The sequence below is a fragment of the Ammospiza caudacuta genome, chromosome 24 (genome assembly GCF_027887145.1).
Source record: "Ammospiza caudacuta isolate bAmmCau1 chromosome 24, bAmmCau1.pri, whole genome shotgun sequence".
Classification (NCBI taxonomy): Eukaryota; Metazoa; Chordata; class Aves; order Passeriformes; family Passerellidae; genus Ammospiza; species Ammospiza caudacuta.
In genome coordinates, this window is record NC_080616.1 from 4976771 (window position 1) to 4995538 (window position 18768).

At 45.3% G+C, this 18768-nt stretch overlaps 1 protein-coding gene across 3 annotated transcripts in view; it reads right to left on the reverse strand.

Moving 5' to 3' along the window:
• Positions 1–18768, reverse strand: part of SRGAP2 (SLIT-ROBO Rho GTPase activating protein 2) — a 115417-nt gene that overhangs the window by 73569 nt on the left and 23080 nt on the right. For all 3 annotated transcript variants that reach the window (XM_058819605.1, XM_058819604.1, XM_058819603.1), the window contains exon 2: positions 5741–5933. In XM_058819605.1, the coding sequence (XP_058675588.1) occupies positions 5741–5933 (193 nt within the window). The remainder of the gene's footprint in view (positions 1–5740; positions 5934–18768) is intronic.

The following is an 18768-nucleotide window of genomic DNA, read 5'->3' on the forward strand; positions in this document are numbered from 1 at the left end:
GGGGGCTGGCTGGGAGCAGGAAAAGGAAGCTGTGCACAGATTTTTATGGAACCACAAACGATGAAGCCGCTGTGGTTTCTCGGGTGTTTATCTCGATCAGGTCCTGTGCAACTTCCACTTCAAAGGTTTCAGCTGGGTCTCAAAAAGATCAGAAGGGAAGATTGAGTCTCAAGTATCTTAATTAAATTACTCATTCATACAAGGGACTGGAAGGCAAGATTGATCTGCTTCAAGACAAGCAGGGCAGACAGACAGACACCACAGACACCGAGTTGGGCATTGCAAGAAATAGGAGAGAAGTCATCTTACAAAATAGATCCAAATAAAGAAATAACCAATAACAAAATAAATAATAAATTAAAAAAATAACCTAGAGTCACACCCACAAACCAGGAATAGGAACCCTGTGTTTCTATAAAGAGCAGAAGGTGAAGGAATGAATTAGATATGAATTAGATGAGAATGAAAATATTACTGAGGAGAAAGGTCCTGTCCAGCCTGGCCTTGGATTCTCCCACAGCTTCTCTGACCCTGTGCCAGGGCCTGCCCACCCTCACAGGGAACAATTCCTTCCCAACATCTCACCTAAACTCCCCTCTCATTTGAACCCATCACTCCTGGCCTGATGAAGGATCCAAGGGATGTCCCACTGCCCGCGGCAACAGAAAATCCCTGACCATCCTTGCCGTGAGTGAGGTATTTAACACAACACCTGAAGTCTCCTGTTCCACTCCTGACCTCCCCAAAACATTCAGATTTTCCCTGGATGTGTCCTCCAGGCTGATGCATCACAGGACAGCCAAATCTGCAAACCCCCAGAGCTGGAGCCAGGCCAAGGGTGAGAGCAGAGATTTCATTGTTCCTCTAAATACTCCTGCAACCCTCTCTGAATTTTGCCCTCTGCAGTGTGGCCACAATCACAGCAGTGTGCTGTGAGACTGGCATCACTGAGATGATGAAAAACAGCACAAAAGTCCTCCCTGAGGTTTTCCATCCTTTTCTGCTGGTCACGAATCCCTGGCTCACTGCACTCACACAGGTCACTGAATCAATGAATGTTTAATGCTTACAAAAAGCTTCCAAATGGGGTTATTTGACAGGCTCAGAATAAAATGTGTAGGATTCTGCTTCAGCAAAAAGAACCACAAAAAATAACAATGTTTATTATTATTATTAATAATAATGTAAGTGAAGCCCACGTGACTCAAATGCTTTTGTCAATTCCTCCCTCACAACCTGCACCAACCCTCCTTTATAGAAATTATTTTACTTCTAGGAAAATTAAAGCTGAATTTCTCTGCAAGCTGCTCATTCAACCTCACATCTGATTTTCCCTGACACAGCTCAGTGTTAAGTGCAAATTTTGAGAATTACAAGCATGGACATCCATGCTGCTCCCTGCCCTTCTCTTCCAAAAGATTCCAGTTATGAACATCTGTTGTTTACAAGTGCTCAGCCTGAAGGTTGCCAGACTTATTCTTCATCTTCTACTTCGAGGCAAAGGCTGCCAGAAAGGCATCTGAATTTCATGCTGGGATATCCTGGACATTCAGCTCTCCAGCTGACAATTGCTACTCAGGATCCTGCTTCCAAATATTACCTTGATTTAAAATGTGGCCTTAAAATAGCATTGTAGCATTGTCTTTTTTTTTTTTTTTTTTTCTCATTTTTTCCCTCAAAAGCAATCACTCAAGATTTGCCATGGTTTTCATATTGATGATCTGAACAGGCAAATGCCTCCAGGACAAAAATTATACAAAATAAGAGAAGTGAAGGCTGGGGTTGGAGGTCTCAGGGTCTGAGTGCAGAGGGACAGAGTCATTTTTTGGGGGGCTAAAAGTCACCCCCAGACCCAAGAGTCACCTGTGAGATGGATGCTCTGATTTACACCTCAGGTACCAAACCTGGGACAAGCAAGCTCCTGCAGCAGCCACAGTTACAAGATTTGGGCCCCCTTTTGTACATTCCAATTCTTACATCCCATTCCCCATTAACAACACAGAACCTACAGGAATTACTGACATCAATGAGCACCCAGAGCAGGGAATGGCTTCTGTGTCCAACACAAGCTTGGGGAATGTTTGGCTCTGGAATTCAGAGCAGTGCTGGTGCCCACACTCACTCTAATAATTCTCTTTTCCATTCCTGTCCAAACAAATCTACAGCGGAGGGAAAAATAAATAAAATAAAAATAAAATAAAAATAAAAATAAAATAAAGAAAATATTAAAATTTTAAAAAATAAAAATAAAATAAAAAATTAAATTAAAATAAAATAAAATAAAATAAAATAAAATAAATTTAAAGTAAATTTTTTTTAAAATAAATAAATATAAAAACGAAAATAAAATAAAAAGTAAAAATAAAAATAAAATAAAAAATCAAATCAAATTTGAAATAAATAAAATTTTAAAAAATTAAATATAAAAAAATAAAATAAGTAAAATTTTTAAAATAAAATAAAAAAATAATAAAATAAAATAAAATAAAATAAAATAAAATAAAATAAAATAAAATAAAATAAAATAAAATAAAATAAAATAAAATAAAATAAACCTCCCTGGGTTTTGGGAACCTCCCATTCTGCTCTCTCCTTGAAGCCTGTGCTCTCCCCAGCATGGAGGAACCCACACACTCCAATCCCAGGGCTCAGCCCAAATCCTCCTGCCCTGGGCAGCATTCCCTTGTAGGAACACAGTGGGAGCAAGTGGGCAATCCCACACGAGCTGCAGAGCAGGAAAATGCAAATTACAGGGTGGCTGCCTGACAGATTTCCGTGTCAGGAGATCTAAAAAGGGGATGTGCCACGGGGAGCAGGCAGGCAATGATACGGTACCTCCTGCCATAATTACCAGTTCTGGGAGAGCAGGCTGTTATGGGGTATTTATAGGGTCAGAGCCAGGCAATTACAGAGCAGGCTCCTGTCCCAGACTGTAATCCTGAGGGGCAGGGAGCTGATGGCTGGTTTTGATCAAACGGGGGGCTCTCAATGGGATTCCAGCTCCAGCATCTCCACAGGAGATGCCAGCCAGGACGGTCCCTGTGATTCAGGCAGGGCAGCACTGGGGACAGGTGGGTACAATGGAATTGTTCCCTAAGGATCCCTGTGGCATTGTGGCACTGTCCTGAGTGCTGCCTGCCAGCCTGACCTGTGCCACTGCTGGCCAACACTGCCACCCACCCAGCAGCCTTAGACATTGTGTTATTGCTCACTCATTCCAACTCTCGACCAAATTAATTTGTGTATTTATGGCTCAGGCCTTGCAGGGATGCCATATTCCAAGAGCAAGGCATTATTCTGGCAATCTGCTGGTAAAGTAAGAGAAATCAGGAGCCCAAGCAACACCAGCCCTCTGTAAATCCTGCAGGGTTCTGTTCAACTCTAGTCAAAACTTCCACGTCATAAATTAGTTCTAAATCCCCAAGCAGAAGTTCTATGCCACTTTCTCAAGCTGAATACAGAAGTGTTTCTGATGGGTTGTTTCATATCATGTAATAAAGAGAAAATCACCTCAATTTTCACCAGAAGTAACAACAAAATCAACTGAGAACATCCATCATACTGCAGAGGAAAATTGTAATCTAGACATCATCTCTACTGGTGTCATCTTAAAGGCACCTGCAGGATGTGCAGTGTTTATAGCTGTAACAACACTTTCATTCTAAAAGAAAAAGGAAAAAGAAAGGAAAAAAAGGGGGAAAGGAAAAAGGGGGAAGGGAAGGGAAGGGAAGGGAAGGGAAGGGAAGGGAAGGGAAGGGAAGGGAAGGGAAGGGAAGGGAAGGGAAGGGAAGGGAAGGGAAGGGAAGGGAAGGGAAGGGAAGGGAAGGGAAGGGAAGGGAAGGGAAGGGAAGGGAAGGGAAGGGAAGGGAAGGGAAGGGAAGGGAAGGGAAGGGAAGGGAAGGGAAGGGAAAGAGATCGACTCTGACAGGTCCATGCATGTGTAGAACAACTCTTCCCCACACTCTGCTCTGGAGCCAGGCTTTCCTGAGCACACAGCACAACGTGTGCTCTAAACGACAACCCCAGTGAATGACATCAAAGCTGTGCAGACAGGAAACTAAAATGGTGCCTCCTTAATGGCTTCCACAGAGAGAGCTGCTGCTGGAAACGGGAAGCTGCTGTGTCCCCACATCCCTCCAAACACAGCAACAGCACAGCACAAACACAGGGAGAACGTCCCGACCCAAACAACGCAAAAAGTGACGCTGCATTGGGGTGGGAGCGGGCCCAGATGGATCCTCTCAGATCTCAGAAATGATTCAGATCCCAAGGCTGCTGCTGCTCCTTGTTTTCCTCAGCTGCTGCCCTGACAACACAGCCCAACAAGGCTGAGCACTGCCCACATGGGGAGCACGGGCTGGGCTCACCCCCACAGCCCCTCCTGCAGCCCCTTCCCCTGGGAAAAGCAGAATCAAGAGGACGTGAACCCATAAAACCAGGTTCCACCTGCATCAGTGTGGAAAATGCATGTATTTTACAATTGGCTTTTTGCAAATATTCAAATGAACATTATATGTGTTGTGTTAGAAAGTGATGCTGTGTTAATTCTCTTAAGTAGTGTGTTAGATATAGCTTTAGGTTATAACAAAATGTTAAAATAGAAACTGTGCTATGTAGGATACTTTTTTAAAGAAAGGACTCACAGTGAGATAGCAGCCACAGGACACCTGAATCTTTCAGAGAAAGAGAATTTATTGCCCCATTATCAGGAGAATGAACTTCTTCCCGCCTTGAAGGCGCTGTTAGGATTCAGAGGAAGAAGCTGACACTGCCCAGACAGAATCCTGTGTTTGAGTGGAATTTGTGCATCATGGATGAGGTGTATGAATATGCAACTGTTGCTTTTAAGGGTTAATCCTCTGTTAACGTGGGTCCTTTTTCAGGTTCGTGCTGCCCAGACAAAGGCACCTGGACGTCCACAACTCTTTGTTTCTATTGTCTCATATTGTCCTAATCCAAACTGCCCAAATTATTATTACTCTAATTGTGTTACTATTTTTATAACCATTTTTATTACTATTAAACTTCTAGATTTTTAAAAACAAGTGATTGGCGTTTTTCACAATCAGTCCCCCCAACTCCCGAGAACTGAGGAAGAACCAACAACCAGCAGCACAACCAGACCCAGCTGTAAATGATGTTTCAAGCAGCAGAGTCAGAGATTGTCAGTAAGGACATGTTCAGGTTTTTATTGAGTCCCCCCAGCTCGGTATCCAGGGATTCCCCCACCCACAGTGGCACAGCTCTCTCTGGAAGTGCTGCTGGCCTTATTTCCCTGCTGTTTGAAGTGATAGTAGCAGAGCTGCAACACAACTCCCACACAGAGCGTGTGTGGGATCCCAAAAACGGAGAGCTGACAGCAGGGAACAGATTGGGAACAGCTTCCCTTCAGAAAACCAAAGCCACTGACACTGAAGGAAATCCTGTCCATCAGATCTGGCACACAGCTTTGCCCACCTCTCCCAAAAAATTACTCCTTTTCTGCACATTCCAGTTCTTACATCCCATTCCCTACTGACAACACACAACTTAGCAGGAATTACTGATATCAATGAGCACCTAAAAGCAGGGAATGGCTTCTGTGTCCAACACAAACCTGGGGAATTTTTGGCTCTGCAATTCAGTGCTGGTGCCTATATTCACTCAAACAACTCTCTTTTCCATTCCTGTCCTTGCAATCAAATCTACAGCAGGGGAAAAAAAAAAAAAAAAAGGCAGAAACAAAAGGGAAATACTCTACTTGAATTGCTGGTCTTTGGTGCTCCTAGTTTTAGCCAGGAATCTCTCAGCCAACTTCTCCAAATTCCTGGAGTAATCCATCTCAATCTCTGCCTTCTTGCGGAAGAAATCCTGCAAGTCCTGCAGTAACTGGACCCGAAGCTCACACTGCTGGTCAAGGCATTTCAGCTGCTCTACCAACTGGGCACGGATCTCTGCAACAAAGAAAAGCACTGCAGGTTAAACACAGTCCCATCACAGAAAACACCATCACAATTCTCCAGAAAACATCATTTAAAAATGTGTTCCTTCATTGGTGTCAGCCAGGCTCCCTTGTGGTGATTATGTGCAGGCAGAAAATGACTGGGGGTGCAATTGCAAGGAAATCCATCCCAAACCCTGCACAGCAAAGCTTTGTTGCTGAAAAGTGCATCAGTTACAAGTGTCAAGTGCATTTTTGGCATGGGGAACGAGTGGTCACTGCCTAAAAATGTACTGAATCTCAGTCTGGAAAAAGGACTGAATGCTGCAATCCCCCACGTCAGCTCAGCAAACCACTTCAGGGAATTTCTATCAAATTCCTCTGCAAACTGCTCCTGATGCAGAAACAAGACATTGCACATTCTGGGGCACTCCCCAAAGGCACCAAATTCAGATTATTCAGTTTGTTCCTGAGCCTCCAGCTGTGCAGCTCATTATAAACCAAGGCATGAAAGAGATGAAGAAACCCCTCTGGAGAGCCAACACCAGAGCACTTCCCATTAGGGAATCATCTCCAGGAAGGCTCCTTTTCCTTTGAAAATATCTGCAAGTAACATATTTCCATCTAAGGACCCCATAAAGCACACAGATATAGGTGTTAATACCATAATTAATTATTAATGCACGTTCATAATAATCACTGCATAATTATTATGAATGTCTCTATGTTAACACAGCATTTTACAAACTGTTTTCAAGTATTTTAAAAACATGAAAAAGCTTCTCCCATTAGCCACGTGTTCTCCTTATCCCACTAATCCTGAATTTGAGGGACAGAATAGTAAAATGACTCACTCACACTCAAACAGGGCAAGAAAACACAGCAGAAGTGTGGCAGTCGCAGCCTAAAAATGCAGAAATATTCAGTGATGCAGCCAGCAGAGGCTATTTGGCTTTTACACAGGCAATAAACTCAACATGAAATCAATAAAATATGCCCTTTCATCTAAAGGTCTTTGAGCAGTGAAACTGCAGAGATTTGCCATGGCCTGACTGCGAGCACTGCTCCCTCCAAAGCTTTTCCAAGATGTGTTGTTCCAGGCTGAGCCCAGAACCAGCAATAAAATTTCAGGTTTCAATAAAATTTCAGGTTTCACAGCTTCCCTCACACCTCCACTCTGCGACTGCAGGCGCCCACAGCTCCATCACTGCAAGGGAAGGAGAGGAGGAAGCATTTCCCAAACCAAATTTTTAAAAAAATCTACAACTTCACCGCTGATTCCTGAAATACAGAAAATCACAGAGAGCAGCTTGGCTCCTCTGTGAGTTTGTCCCTTTGCCCAGGAAATAAAAAGAAAAAAAAAAAAACCATCTGGACCTCCATGGTTTCATTCCTGCCATGCACTCCCAGGATTGGTTGCCTCGGATCTTGCTCACATCTGCGGGAACAGTTTTAAGGAATTTGGGATTTGCCCTGAACAAAACCCCGCATCTTTATTTTAGGGATTCCAAAACCCAAACCACATGTAGGAAAACACAGCTCCCAGTCAGGCTTGCCAAAAAGAAAAAAAAGAAAAAAAAATTAATCTGAACAAATGTGGGGTTTCCAAGCTTGAAGATGACCTTGATTAGCACTGAATTTGGTCATTGCAAACTTCTCGGCCTGTGGTACCCAGGGGCTTTTGCTGCAAGGAGGAAATACAGCCAGCAAGGTTGTTGAAAGGGAGGAGTCAACGCTGTAATATGGGGGCAAAACTGGTCAGGTTTATTTCTTTTCCCCCAGGAGAAAATCTTAAAACCCAGAAAACCTGTGTTTCTTCATCAGGAAACACAGCTACAGGCAAATACATCAATCTGAGCTGCCTGTGCACTTCTTTAACCAAAACCACTCCAGCTCTGCTGCTTCCCCAGGCTCAGGGATGCCCCAGCTCAGGTGGGAAGAGTGTGGGGTCACCCCAGGAAGAGACAAATCCACACGGAATCCAACCATGGATGTGCAGGGAAGCACGAGCCACAGCAGGTGAAATGTGCACGCTGCATTTATTTACCCCAAAGCTGGAGATCCCTTTGCTTTTGAGCTGCCTTTGTTGCTTACCCCATCCCAGCTGGTGTTTCAGGACTGGCAGGGCCACTGGGATGCTCACACACACATCAGACCTGGCAGCACTTCTGTAAAACTTTGCTGCTGATGCCCAAAATGCGCTGCACACACTCAGCTTGAGCCCCAGCCACAAACCCCCTCAAGGATTTGCAAGGCTCTGCACCAGTAACAAGTTTAACCAGGGAAATAAATGCAAACCAGACACCTCCATCCCACCTGAGGCTTTGCCATTTCAACTTCTTAAAGCCACGGAGGTGATAACAGCACCAAAACTGCCAGGGAGTTGATGTTTCCTTGCTGCAATCACTCAGTTCTCCTGAGCCTTAACCTGACACTCAAAAAGGAACATCCTTCAACACAAGAAGCATCAGAAAGCTCTTCCTCCCTTTGGGTTTCCTCCTCCACACCCTTTCCCCACCAAAAGGGATGTTTCCAACACAGAAACAACTCTGTTTCCAGAAGCTACTGGCCTAAAGACACTAATTTTAGGAAGTTGAGGACTCATTGAAAGAAAATATCTGTGCAGAGCTAGTGTGTTTGCTAAGCACATTAAGAGAGTCAAGATTCAAATGCAGCAAATTTTGACTGTGGTGTTTTTATTTGTGCATTTCAGCAATTTTTCGGAAGTCAGCCACCTTCTTAGCATGGATGAGCAGCAGACACCTTGTTAGAGAAGAGGATTGGGGTAGGGATGTGAAATAGAAGATTCAGGCAGATCATGGAATGGCAGATTCATGGAATGACCACCCACCCTCCTCAGTGCCTCAATTAAAGGATTTTTATGAGGGGAACAATTGGACATTGCCCACGATGTTCTCAATTGGAAAACCACCTTCTGGAGCAAAATTAGAACTACAAAGGACCACTTCCAAAAAACCAGCAGCTCTGAAAGACAAGAAGATCAGAGCACGAGTGTTTTAATCAGAAAATCCCAAGGCAGCTCAAGCTCTTGGCTCTGGAGGTGGGACACTCCACACACAGCTCTCTGACTGAACAGCACGGAGAACCAGCAGCTTCTCCTCCAGTGTGAAAGGCAATCTCAGCACTTTTCTTTATAAATAAAGGCAGTGTTTTGGAGGGGAGCAGTGACAGCTGATCGGGCTCCCTCAGGGAACAATGAACCATTCAGCCCTGGCTTATCGAGGCCGCGGCGCTGGGCCCGAGCGAGGCAACCTTGCTCATCTTTCAAACACACACCCCGCAGCCCTGTGCAACAAAATAAAATCAAGAATGCAGGAATTTCCTGAGGCTTACTGGGCCTTCCCGAGTATAAAGTGTCTGCTTGTTTTCCCACTGCTTACACAAGCAGAAGGGATTTTTTTTTCGGGCCTGCTCCGAGCACATCCCCCGGCGGCGTCGGGGCCGTGCGTGCTCTAACCCGAGGGTCACCGAATTACACGGGACCTTTTCATGTCTCCAGTCACAACAAGCACTCCAGTCCCCAATCCACTGCTTCTGCATCTTTTAATTTGCACAGGTTATTAGGTTAACAGCCACTTTAAACACCAAAAAAGCCTTTCCCCCTCCCTTCCTTTAGAGCTTGGCAATCCCACCCACTGTGATGGCTGAAGACAAGGAACAACCTCCTGAAGATTCTGTTCGAGGGCCTGGAGGTGAATAAGCACACACTGAATTCAAGGTCAAGATGCCAGTGGAAAAATTAGGATTAAACACCAGGTATTCTTATTGTAAGCCTTGCCCTGTATCACTGAATTCTGTCTACTGTATTTCAAACTCGCGTGGCTGACAACTCTACATAATTCAAACATCCTCAGTGGCCACAGAAAGTTTTCCATCCACCTCAAACAAATCATTTATTCATTTCCATCACCAGATCATAAAGTCACCTGGGTCACCAAGGGACAGACTGTTGTATAATCCTGGGCAGTTGTATGACTTGCCTTTGATCCTTTTCAACATTCCATGGAGCACGCAGGAGACAGGTCCAGTTTATAACAAATTCAGAGGGTAAGGAAGGATCCTCTGCCTTTTGTATTTTACTTCCATTTGCCATTCCCCACCCAGAGGCTGTGGCTGCCCATCCCTGGAAGTGTTGAAGGCCAGGTTGGATGGAGCTTGGAACAACCTGGAAGGTGCCCTTGCACGGGAGAATGAGATGAGCTTTAAGGTCCCTTCCATCCCAAAGCATTCCATGATCCTCAGCATCCTCAAACTCCACCAAACACAGCAGAGTTCTGCAGAGCTGCTGGCAGGAATTTCATCAAACAATTCCACCTGGAGCAGGGGAATATCCACAGTGCCTGGGACTGCACCTTGCACTGCTACAGCACCCAACATCCACCTTCTGAAATTCCCAAACTTGACTTTTTAAGGCTTAAACATCATATAAAGTTGGAATATGGAACAAAATCTTCTGTAGCAACTTGTTTATTCTCCCATAGGTCACACAGTGACCTAAGAAAGGGTAACCTCAGAGCCTGGACTCCAACAACATCCCTGCCCTGAGCAGGATCATGGGAGGGAAGCTGAAACCCAAGGAAGGGTTCATGTCCCTCCCTAGGAAGGGTTTCAGCTCTCACCAGGGATAAGCTGGAACTGCCCTGGCTGGATGGCAGCAGGGTGAATCACAGGCTGGCAGCACGGGGCACCAGGAGGAGGCACGAGCAGTGCTCAGTATCTCCCCCATCTCCTGCATCCCTGCTTTCCCAAGCAAGGGAAAGGTTCCCCCGCCCCATCCCGAGTGCCACGCTGCATAAAAAGATGACAAGCTTGGGAAAGGAGTGGGATGGCAGCACAACAGAACCACCAAGCCTCAGATGAAAGAGCAAAGCTCTCACCCACACGGATGTGCTGCAGCGGGCAGAGCCCAGCTCCAGAGGCAGCTGTGCCTGGTGGCCCTGCAGCTGTCCCCAACCCAGGGGACCCTCAGCATGGCCAGGGGACAGCCTGGGAAGGTGGCAGCCAGCAGGGCTGTGTGGCTCAGGTAGCCCTGACTAAGGAGGAACCACCCTAAACTGCACACCCAGCCTAACACAGGCTCATCTCTCAGGCTTCCCGCAGCACAGGAAAGGCAAGAAAAGGCAAAATGAATTAAATCTCCACTTCAAAGCTGGAGCTGTGATTTCAGATCTTGCGCCTCGTCCTTTTTCAGTCCTCATCTCCTGGGAGCTGCCACACAGTTCTTGTGCTGAACATCAGAATGAGATGTCTGGGCATCCGCTTTTGGAGACTCCATGTAGGTCAAACTAAAAACTACAGCTGAGTTTAAAGCCAACACTCCATTCAGCTTCCAAAAGTTAAAACCATCCAACACAACTTGTGAGTAAAAGCACTAACTGTTTAAATATACAAGCAACTTGCAGAGAATGCACTGAATCACATATTTTGACATGTTCTTACCACATCACTAAATTATTCACATTTCTCCTGCCATCACATATGAGAGGCTGCACTCCAAGAGTGAAGGACTTGGTACTTCTGACTATTTTTATTGGTACATGATTACAAACAGGGCTGTGACTAATGACAGGCCCAGCCCAGGCACCCCAACGTGGCTGGGAGGTTTAATGACTTTGAAAAGCCTTTATATATTAACAGCCAGAATTCCAGGGAACAAGCTGTGTCACCAGCCAAAAGCTGTTGATCATCACAGCCTTCAAAAAAATCTCCCTGGTAATCTAAAAGCTTGGCTTTGAAGTGAAAATGATATAAGAGGAGGAAATGCAGCCTTTTGTTTAAGAGCAGAGCCAGGAGGGAGATTCAGGTTCACAACCACTGTAAGCCCTGGAATATTCCTTCTACAGCCAGATATTCCATTTGAGAAATGAGAGCGAAGGGTAACACAAACTGACAAGAATCCCTTTGTAGTTATAAATATATAAACAGAGCTGGAGGTGTTGGGAGCTGAAATTCTTTCCAGCAGAGATTGATGAAATTGTTTTGAGGTGCAAGACGAGCGCTGGGAGATTTGCATTAATGAAGTGAAAGGACGCCAGACGTGCTCAAAAGCAAAAATTAAGGCTGGTCTCGGTCTCAGGGAAGAACTGAGGACATTCAGCTTTTATTTCCTCACCTACACCCTAATATATGTGCATTATAATTACCTGGGGCTCCCTCCCAGCTTTTCCAGGCACCACACAAGTGCCACTCGCAGGAGCTGCTGCATCTGCCCTGGGTGCTGCCTCCCTGGAAAATTTATAACTTTAAAGAGTTCCATTTAAAAATCCCATTAAAAAAAAAAACAACCACAGCTAGATGGACATTAGTTTCCCATATCCACACCAAAAAACAGAATGATGCCCTGAGTGATGCCTCCAGCACAGCTGGAAAATTTGTAACTTTAAAGAATCCCACTTTAAAAATGCCATTTTAATAAATCCCACAGCCAGCCTGGACATTGGTTTCCCATATCCACACCAAAAAAACAGGGTGATGCCCTGGGTGATGCCTCCAGCACAGCTGGCACCTGGAAAATGTATAACTTTAAAGAATTCCATTTTTAAAATCCCATTTTAATAAATCCCACAGCCAGCCTGGACATTGGTTTCCCATATCCACACCAAAAAAGCAGGGTGATGCCCTGGGTGATGCCTCCAGCACAGCTGGCACCTGGAAAATGTGTAACTTTAAAGAATTTCACCTTAAAAATCCCATTTAAAAAAACCCACAGCCAACCTGGACATCGGTTTCCCACATCCACACCAAAAAAAACCCCAAACACACCACTCATCTCGTATTCCCAGACTGCAAACTTGATGTGAGGCTTCAGACCTTTTAAAAGATGCTCAAAATTCTGCAATTAACCACGCTGACAAAGCTGCCAAGGTATTTCATCCATCCAGTACTCAAATTAAATATTTTTTTTTTCTGTCTAATGAAGGTCCCCTTTGCTATCATCAAAACACAGCCCCTGCTGTTGACTTTGGGGGAGGATGTTTAAAAGCAGAAATTCAGATTAAATTCCCCTGGGCAGGGATTCATGGCCCTAATTCTAACAGCACAACGTGAGCAACTCCCCCAAACAAACCTGATAAGGGGAATGTGTTTGAGTACATGAGGTAATAATAATCTATTTTTAGGTTTTACAACTGTTTATTCAAAAGAAATAAAAGTTTATCGATACATTTCAAATACCCACGTGCAAACAGCAGGAGCATTGCAGCTCCTCCTCTCCAGGAAGTTTCACAGCTATTTTAGGATTGTCTGTGCTCAGTTAAAGGTTTTCCCCCAGCTGACATCAAGCCAAAATTTAAAAAACCTCAGGCAAAGCTCTGCTTATGCTTTCCCAATTTTTGAATGCTGGAAAAAACACCACGGGCAAGTGGTAAAACTACTTTTTATCACTGTTTCGCAGCATGGAATTACAGAATAGACAATTTAAAAGTCATTTTGACACATGGACTATTATTGCAATCAAAAATGACACACACATACACACACATCCTCCTGTTCATATTTTCAATATTCAGAGAATAATTTGAACTAGAAAACTCCTTGTAACTCTTTGCTGCTGTAATGAGCACCCTGAGTGCTGTGTGGCCCTGGGAGGCAAGAATTGCTTTGGGCCTGGAATAAAATTTTCTCCAAACAACTTTTTCATAGTTATTTCAATGGTTTCCACTCCTGCAGGGTGAAAATGCCAACACTGTACAGATGGCAAAAAATATGGTGAATATTTTTAATATAAAGGGTTTTTTTTCCTGCTTTAGTTCCCTTTCTGCTTCTGGCCAGGGCAAACCAAGTCTCCCTGAAGCACCAAACTCAAATGGTATTTTCCATCACACTCTCCTAGTGCTCAGAAATAAAAGATTCTTCCCTCAAACCTGTGTTAATCACAAAAAAAAAGATTAAAAAAAAGAATAAAAGGTGTTATGAGTGAAGGGAGCTGGAGATATATAACTGTGCTCCCAGTTATTCACAACTACAGAGAGTAAACACAGCAAGGAGTGAAGCTAAGCATGTGCTGGACACATTTTCAATCAAATTCCTCCTGATTTCTCACAAAACCAAGGCTGGTTATGACTAAAATATAAAAATGTGAGACGTTTCTGGACCCTGTCTGGCAGGGAGGGCTGGAGTGGGGATTTCCAGCGGGTGTTGCACAAGGGTCACACTGCAAGGAAGGGAAGTTTAACTCATCCTGCTCCTCCAGCAGCCCCAGCATCACCCTCCACTTCCAACCCCACGGACACCACTCATACACCTTGAACACCACCAAAAAACCCAAAAACCCCAAAGTTATGAAGGAATAACGAAGGGATAATAAAAAGTTCTCCAGTTTGGGGAAGGTTCCTGAGCACTGATCAACCCCCAATGGAGCACCAGAGTGCAAGAATGAATCCAAGCGCCCCAAAAGTGTGGGAACAGCCTGCAGGAAGCAGGGGAATAATTCATCTGCAAGCCATGAGCTGCCCGGGCGTGGGGAGGGAGGCAGCCAGGGCTCTTCCCTCTCAGCAGGAGCAGATTTGAATGAAGAATGTGGCACTGCCCTGCTCACAAAGCACCTCGGGTTCCTTTGCACAGGGAGAGGCTGCACTTGCTCTCAAGAGAAAAAAAATCTGTTTGTTCTACAATAAACCCAGCAGGAAGAGGCAGCAGAACAGGTCTAGGAGACAAAAGATGAGTGAAGATGGTGGTGACCCTGTGGAACTCCAGCTCCTCTGCTGGGAACAACCCACGGGAGCTGCTGGATGCACCTGCAGCAGGGTCAGGGGGTTTGGATGGCAGCAGGACAAGGTTCTTCCCCACAGGATGCTCCACCTGAGCAGCCCAGCAGCCCCTGGACCATTCTAAAATCCAGTTTTGTAGAAGGGTGGATGACAACCTTGGGTTAGTGCCACCATTCCAGAGGAATCCTGCTCTGGGCAAGAGCTGCTGGATGAAGCATCTGGGGCTGGATGCATCTGCAGCAGGGTCAGGGGGTTTGGATGGCAGCAGGACAAGGTTTTTCCCCACAGGATGCTCCACCTGAGCAGCCCAGCAGCCCCTGGACCATTCTAAAATCCAGTTTTGTACAAGGGTGGATAACTTTGGGTTAGTGCCACCATTCCAGAGGAATCCTGCTCTGGGCAGGAGCTGTTGGATGCATCTACAGGAGGATCAGGGTGTGTGGATGGTAGCAGGACAAGGTTCTTCATCCACAGGATGTTCTACTTGGTTGGTCCTCAGCAGCCCAGCAGCCTCTGGACCATTTTAAAATCCAGTTATTATAGAAGAGTGGATAACTTTGGGTTAGTGCCACCATTCCAGAGGCATCCTGATCTGGGCAGGAGCTGCTGGATGCACCTGCAGCAGGGTCAGGGGGTTGGATGGCAGCAGGACAAGGTTCTTTCCCCACAGGGTGCTCCACCTGAGCAGCCCAGCAGCCCCTGGACCATTTTAAAATCCAGTTTTTGTAGAAGAGTGGATGATGACCTTGGGTTAGTGTTAGAATGCCACCATTCCAGAGGCATCTTTTAAATAGACCATTTTAAAATCCAGTTATTGTAGAAGAGTGAATAACTTTGGGTTAATGCCACCATTCCAGAGGCATCCTGACCCGTGCAAGGTCAGGGGGTTTGGATGGCAAACCAAAGTTCTTCCCCCTCAGGTTGTTCCACCTGGTTGGTCCTCAGCAGCCCAGCAGCGCCTGGACCATTTTAAAATCCAGTTTTGTAGAAGAGTGGATAACTTTGGGTTAGTGCCACCATTCCAGAGGCATCCTGACCTGTGCAAGGTCAGGGGGTTTGGATGGCAGCAGGACAAGGTTCTTCCCCCTCAGGGTGCTCAGGAACCTCCCTCTCCCCAAAACACAGCCCTGCATCCAGCCAGGGCTGCCAAAACTCTTTGCAAAACATCCCAGAAATATTTGTCTGTCGTTTTGTTTCACCCCAAATCTCTGCTGCAGAAAGGTGGATTTTAGGGTTAAGGGAATGAAAAAAACACAATCCTTTTTTTATTTTAAAACCAATTCTGGCACATTTCTCCCAACTCCTGCTTCTGGCAGCTTCTGCTGTGCTTTCCTGGCTTATTTTAGAGAGAGTTTCTGCCTGCAGCCCTTCACCTCCCCATCCTTCCCTCTGCTCCACAGTGTAGTAGCTGTTTAGTAGCCACAACTCCATCCTAAAACCTCACAAATGTCTTCCTCCTAAGTGTTAAGATTTCCTCTGCTGCCGCTGATTAAAACAGAAATTAAACAAGGGCTCCTTTTGCCTTCCAAAATTTCTCCTCCAAGTGTTTTCAGCTGTGCTGTGTCAAACATTGTGAGGGGTTTATTTTAAGGGTGAAACAAGCCCTAAACTGAAGTGAATTATTCATCAGAAAGGTGCAATGTGCTCATTATTTCTGGCATTTCCCACCTGCTCTCAGCTCACGGCAGGAATCCCACTTTCAGCTGCCCAGAGTGCCACATTCCAGCGCTGCACACTCAGGCACATCCAGAGGTGAGAACACAGCACCCACACACACACACACACATTAAATCCTCCACACTCCTAATTATTTCTTCAGCAAAACAGTCCAGGGATGCACCAAATTCCCCAGACCCAATTCCCAGCTGCCTCTGCAAAAATTTCATTAATTTGATATTCTGATTTTTTATTTATCTGTCAAGGGTGCTCAAAGTTTGGAAGTGCTGAAGAATCTGGGATGCAAGAACCCAGAAACAGCATTAATATGAAAAAAAATCACTTTTTATTCCAAATTCATAACACCTGAAGAGTCACTCTCTTACACACGATTATTTCATGCAAAGCAACATCAAGTAAATTTGTCAAATGAATAAAATTGCCAGAACAGAAGTGGCAATTTGCAACTTACATGCCTTAATCTCTTCAATTAAAGGAAAATCCTTTGGTGAATTATGTCAGATATTTAGAGATACAAACAGAATGATTAATGCTGGTGTCTAATTGAATTTCACCTCAGGATTTCTCTGCCTCCCTCTCCCCTCTGGTACCTAACACGTTAACATGAATAAATGATTGAGAAAGAAATGAAGAGAGGAACAAAAGGGGACATGTAAACACTCCTCGAGCACAGCACAGCAAACTCAATTTCAAAATCACTTCCAGCAGGCTGCCAAATTCCAGGGCTGGCTCAGGCACTGAGGGGAAAGTCAGACACACGTGGGGTTGGTTTTTTAATCACATGGACGATTTTCACCCTTGCTCTGTGCTAAAAAGAACCAACACCAACTTACCTGGTGTTGAAAAATGAAATTACCAATGACCATTGAAAAATAAATTTACCAATTTATTCTTTAGGAATATTTCCTAAAGATCTAGGAAAAAAAACCCAAAGGAGAATAGGATGAGGCTCCATTTTAAAATCGAGTTATTATTGAAGAGTGGATGATAACCTTGGGGTAGTCCCACTATTCCAGCAATGAATATCCTGCAATGAAATCTTGGGAATGAAACCCCTTCCTTGGTGCCACCTGGGTTCCTTCCAGGACCTGGTTGGTCTTGAGCAGCCCAGCAGCACCTGGACTATCTAAAAATCCAGTAAATACATAATAGGAGAAAATAACCTTGGATTAGCCCCACTATTCCAGAGGCATCTTGCAATGAAATCCTAGGAATGAAACCCCTTCCCTGGTGCCACCTGGTGCCTCCACAGTTAGGAAATCCAGTTATTATGCTGAATTATGAGCATCTCTTGTTTACCTGTACAGGTAAACCCAGCTGGCTGGTCCTGAACAGCCCCTGGACTATTTTAAAATCCAGTAATTATATAAGAGTGGATGATAACCTTGGGTTAATCCCCTTATTCCAAGGCATCCTGCAATGAAATTCTGGGATTTCAAGCCCTTTCCCTGGATCCTGCTCAGGTGAACCCACCTGGTCTGTCCTGAGCAGCCCAGCAGCCCCTGGACCATTTTAAAATCCAGTAATTATATAAGCGTGGATGATAATCTTGGGTTAATCCCCCTATTCCAAGGCATCCAGCAATGAAATCCTGGGATTGATCCCCTTCCCTGGTGCCACCTGGGTCCCTCTCAGGTGAACCCACCTGGCTGGCCCTGAGCAGCCCAGGAACCCCTGGACCATCTGAAAAATCCAGTAATTATGTAACAGGGGGAAAAAAACCTTGGGTTATAGTGCCACTATTCCAAGGCATCCTGCAATGAAATCCTGGAATTGAAGCCCCGTCCCTGGTGCCACCTTGGTCCCTTTCAGGACCTGGTTTGTTCTCAGCAGCCCCTGGACTATTTTAAAATCCAGTAATTATATAAGAGGGGAAGACAACCTTGGGGTAGTCACTATTCCAAGGCATCCTGTGATGAAATCCTGCGATTTCAAGCCCCTTCCCTGAGTCCTGTTCAGGTAAACCCACCTGCTCTGCCCTGAGCAGCCCCTGGCCCATTTTAAAATCCAGTAATTATATGACTGGATGATAACCTTGGGTTAATCCCCTTATTCCAGAGGCATCCTGCAACGAAATCCTGGGATTGAGCCCCTTCCCAGGACACCCCTGGGTCCCTCTCAGGTGAACCCACCTGGTCTGTCCCGAGCAGCCCAGCCTGGCCCAGGCCAGCAGCCCCTGGCCAGCTGAACCATGAAGGCTCTCCTGGGGCTCCTCCTGGCCTCTGGAGCAGCAGGAGAAGCTCTCAGCCCATGGAGGAGGAGGAGGACACAGACTGTCCCCAGGAGCCAACAGGGTGAGTCAAATACACAGAGCCTCCCTGCCTGGCCCTGTGTGTGTTTCTGGGAGGATTTCAGGGCTATTAATTAACCCTGAGCATTCCAGGGGAGGTGAATAATGAGCATCATTACAGACACTTCACAGCTGACTTGAACAACATCAAA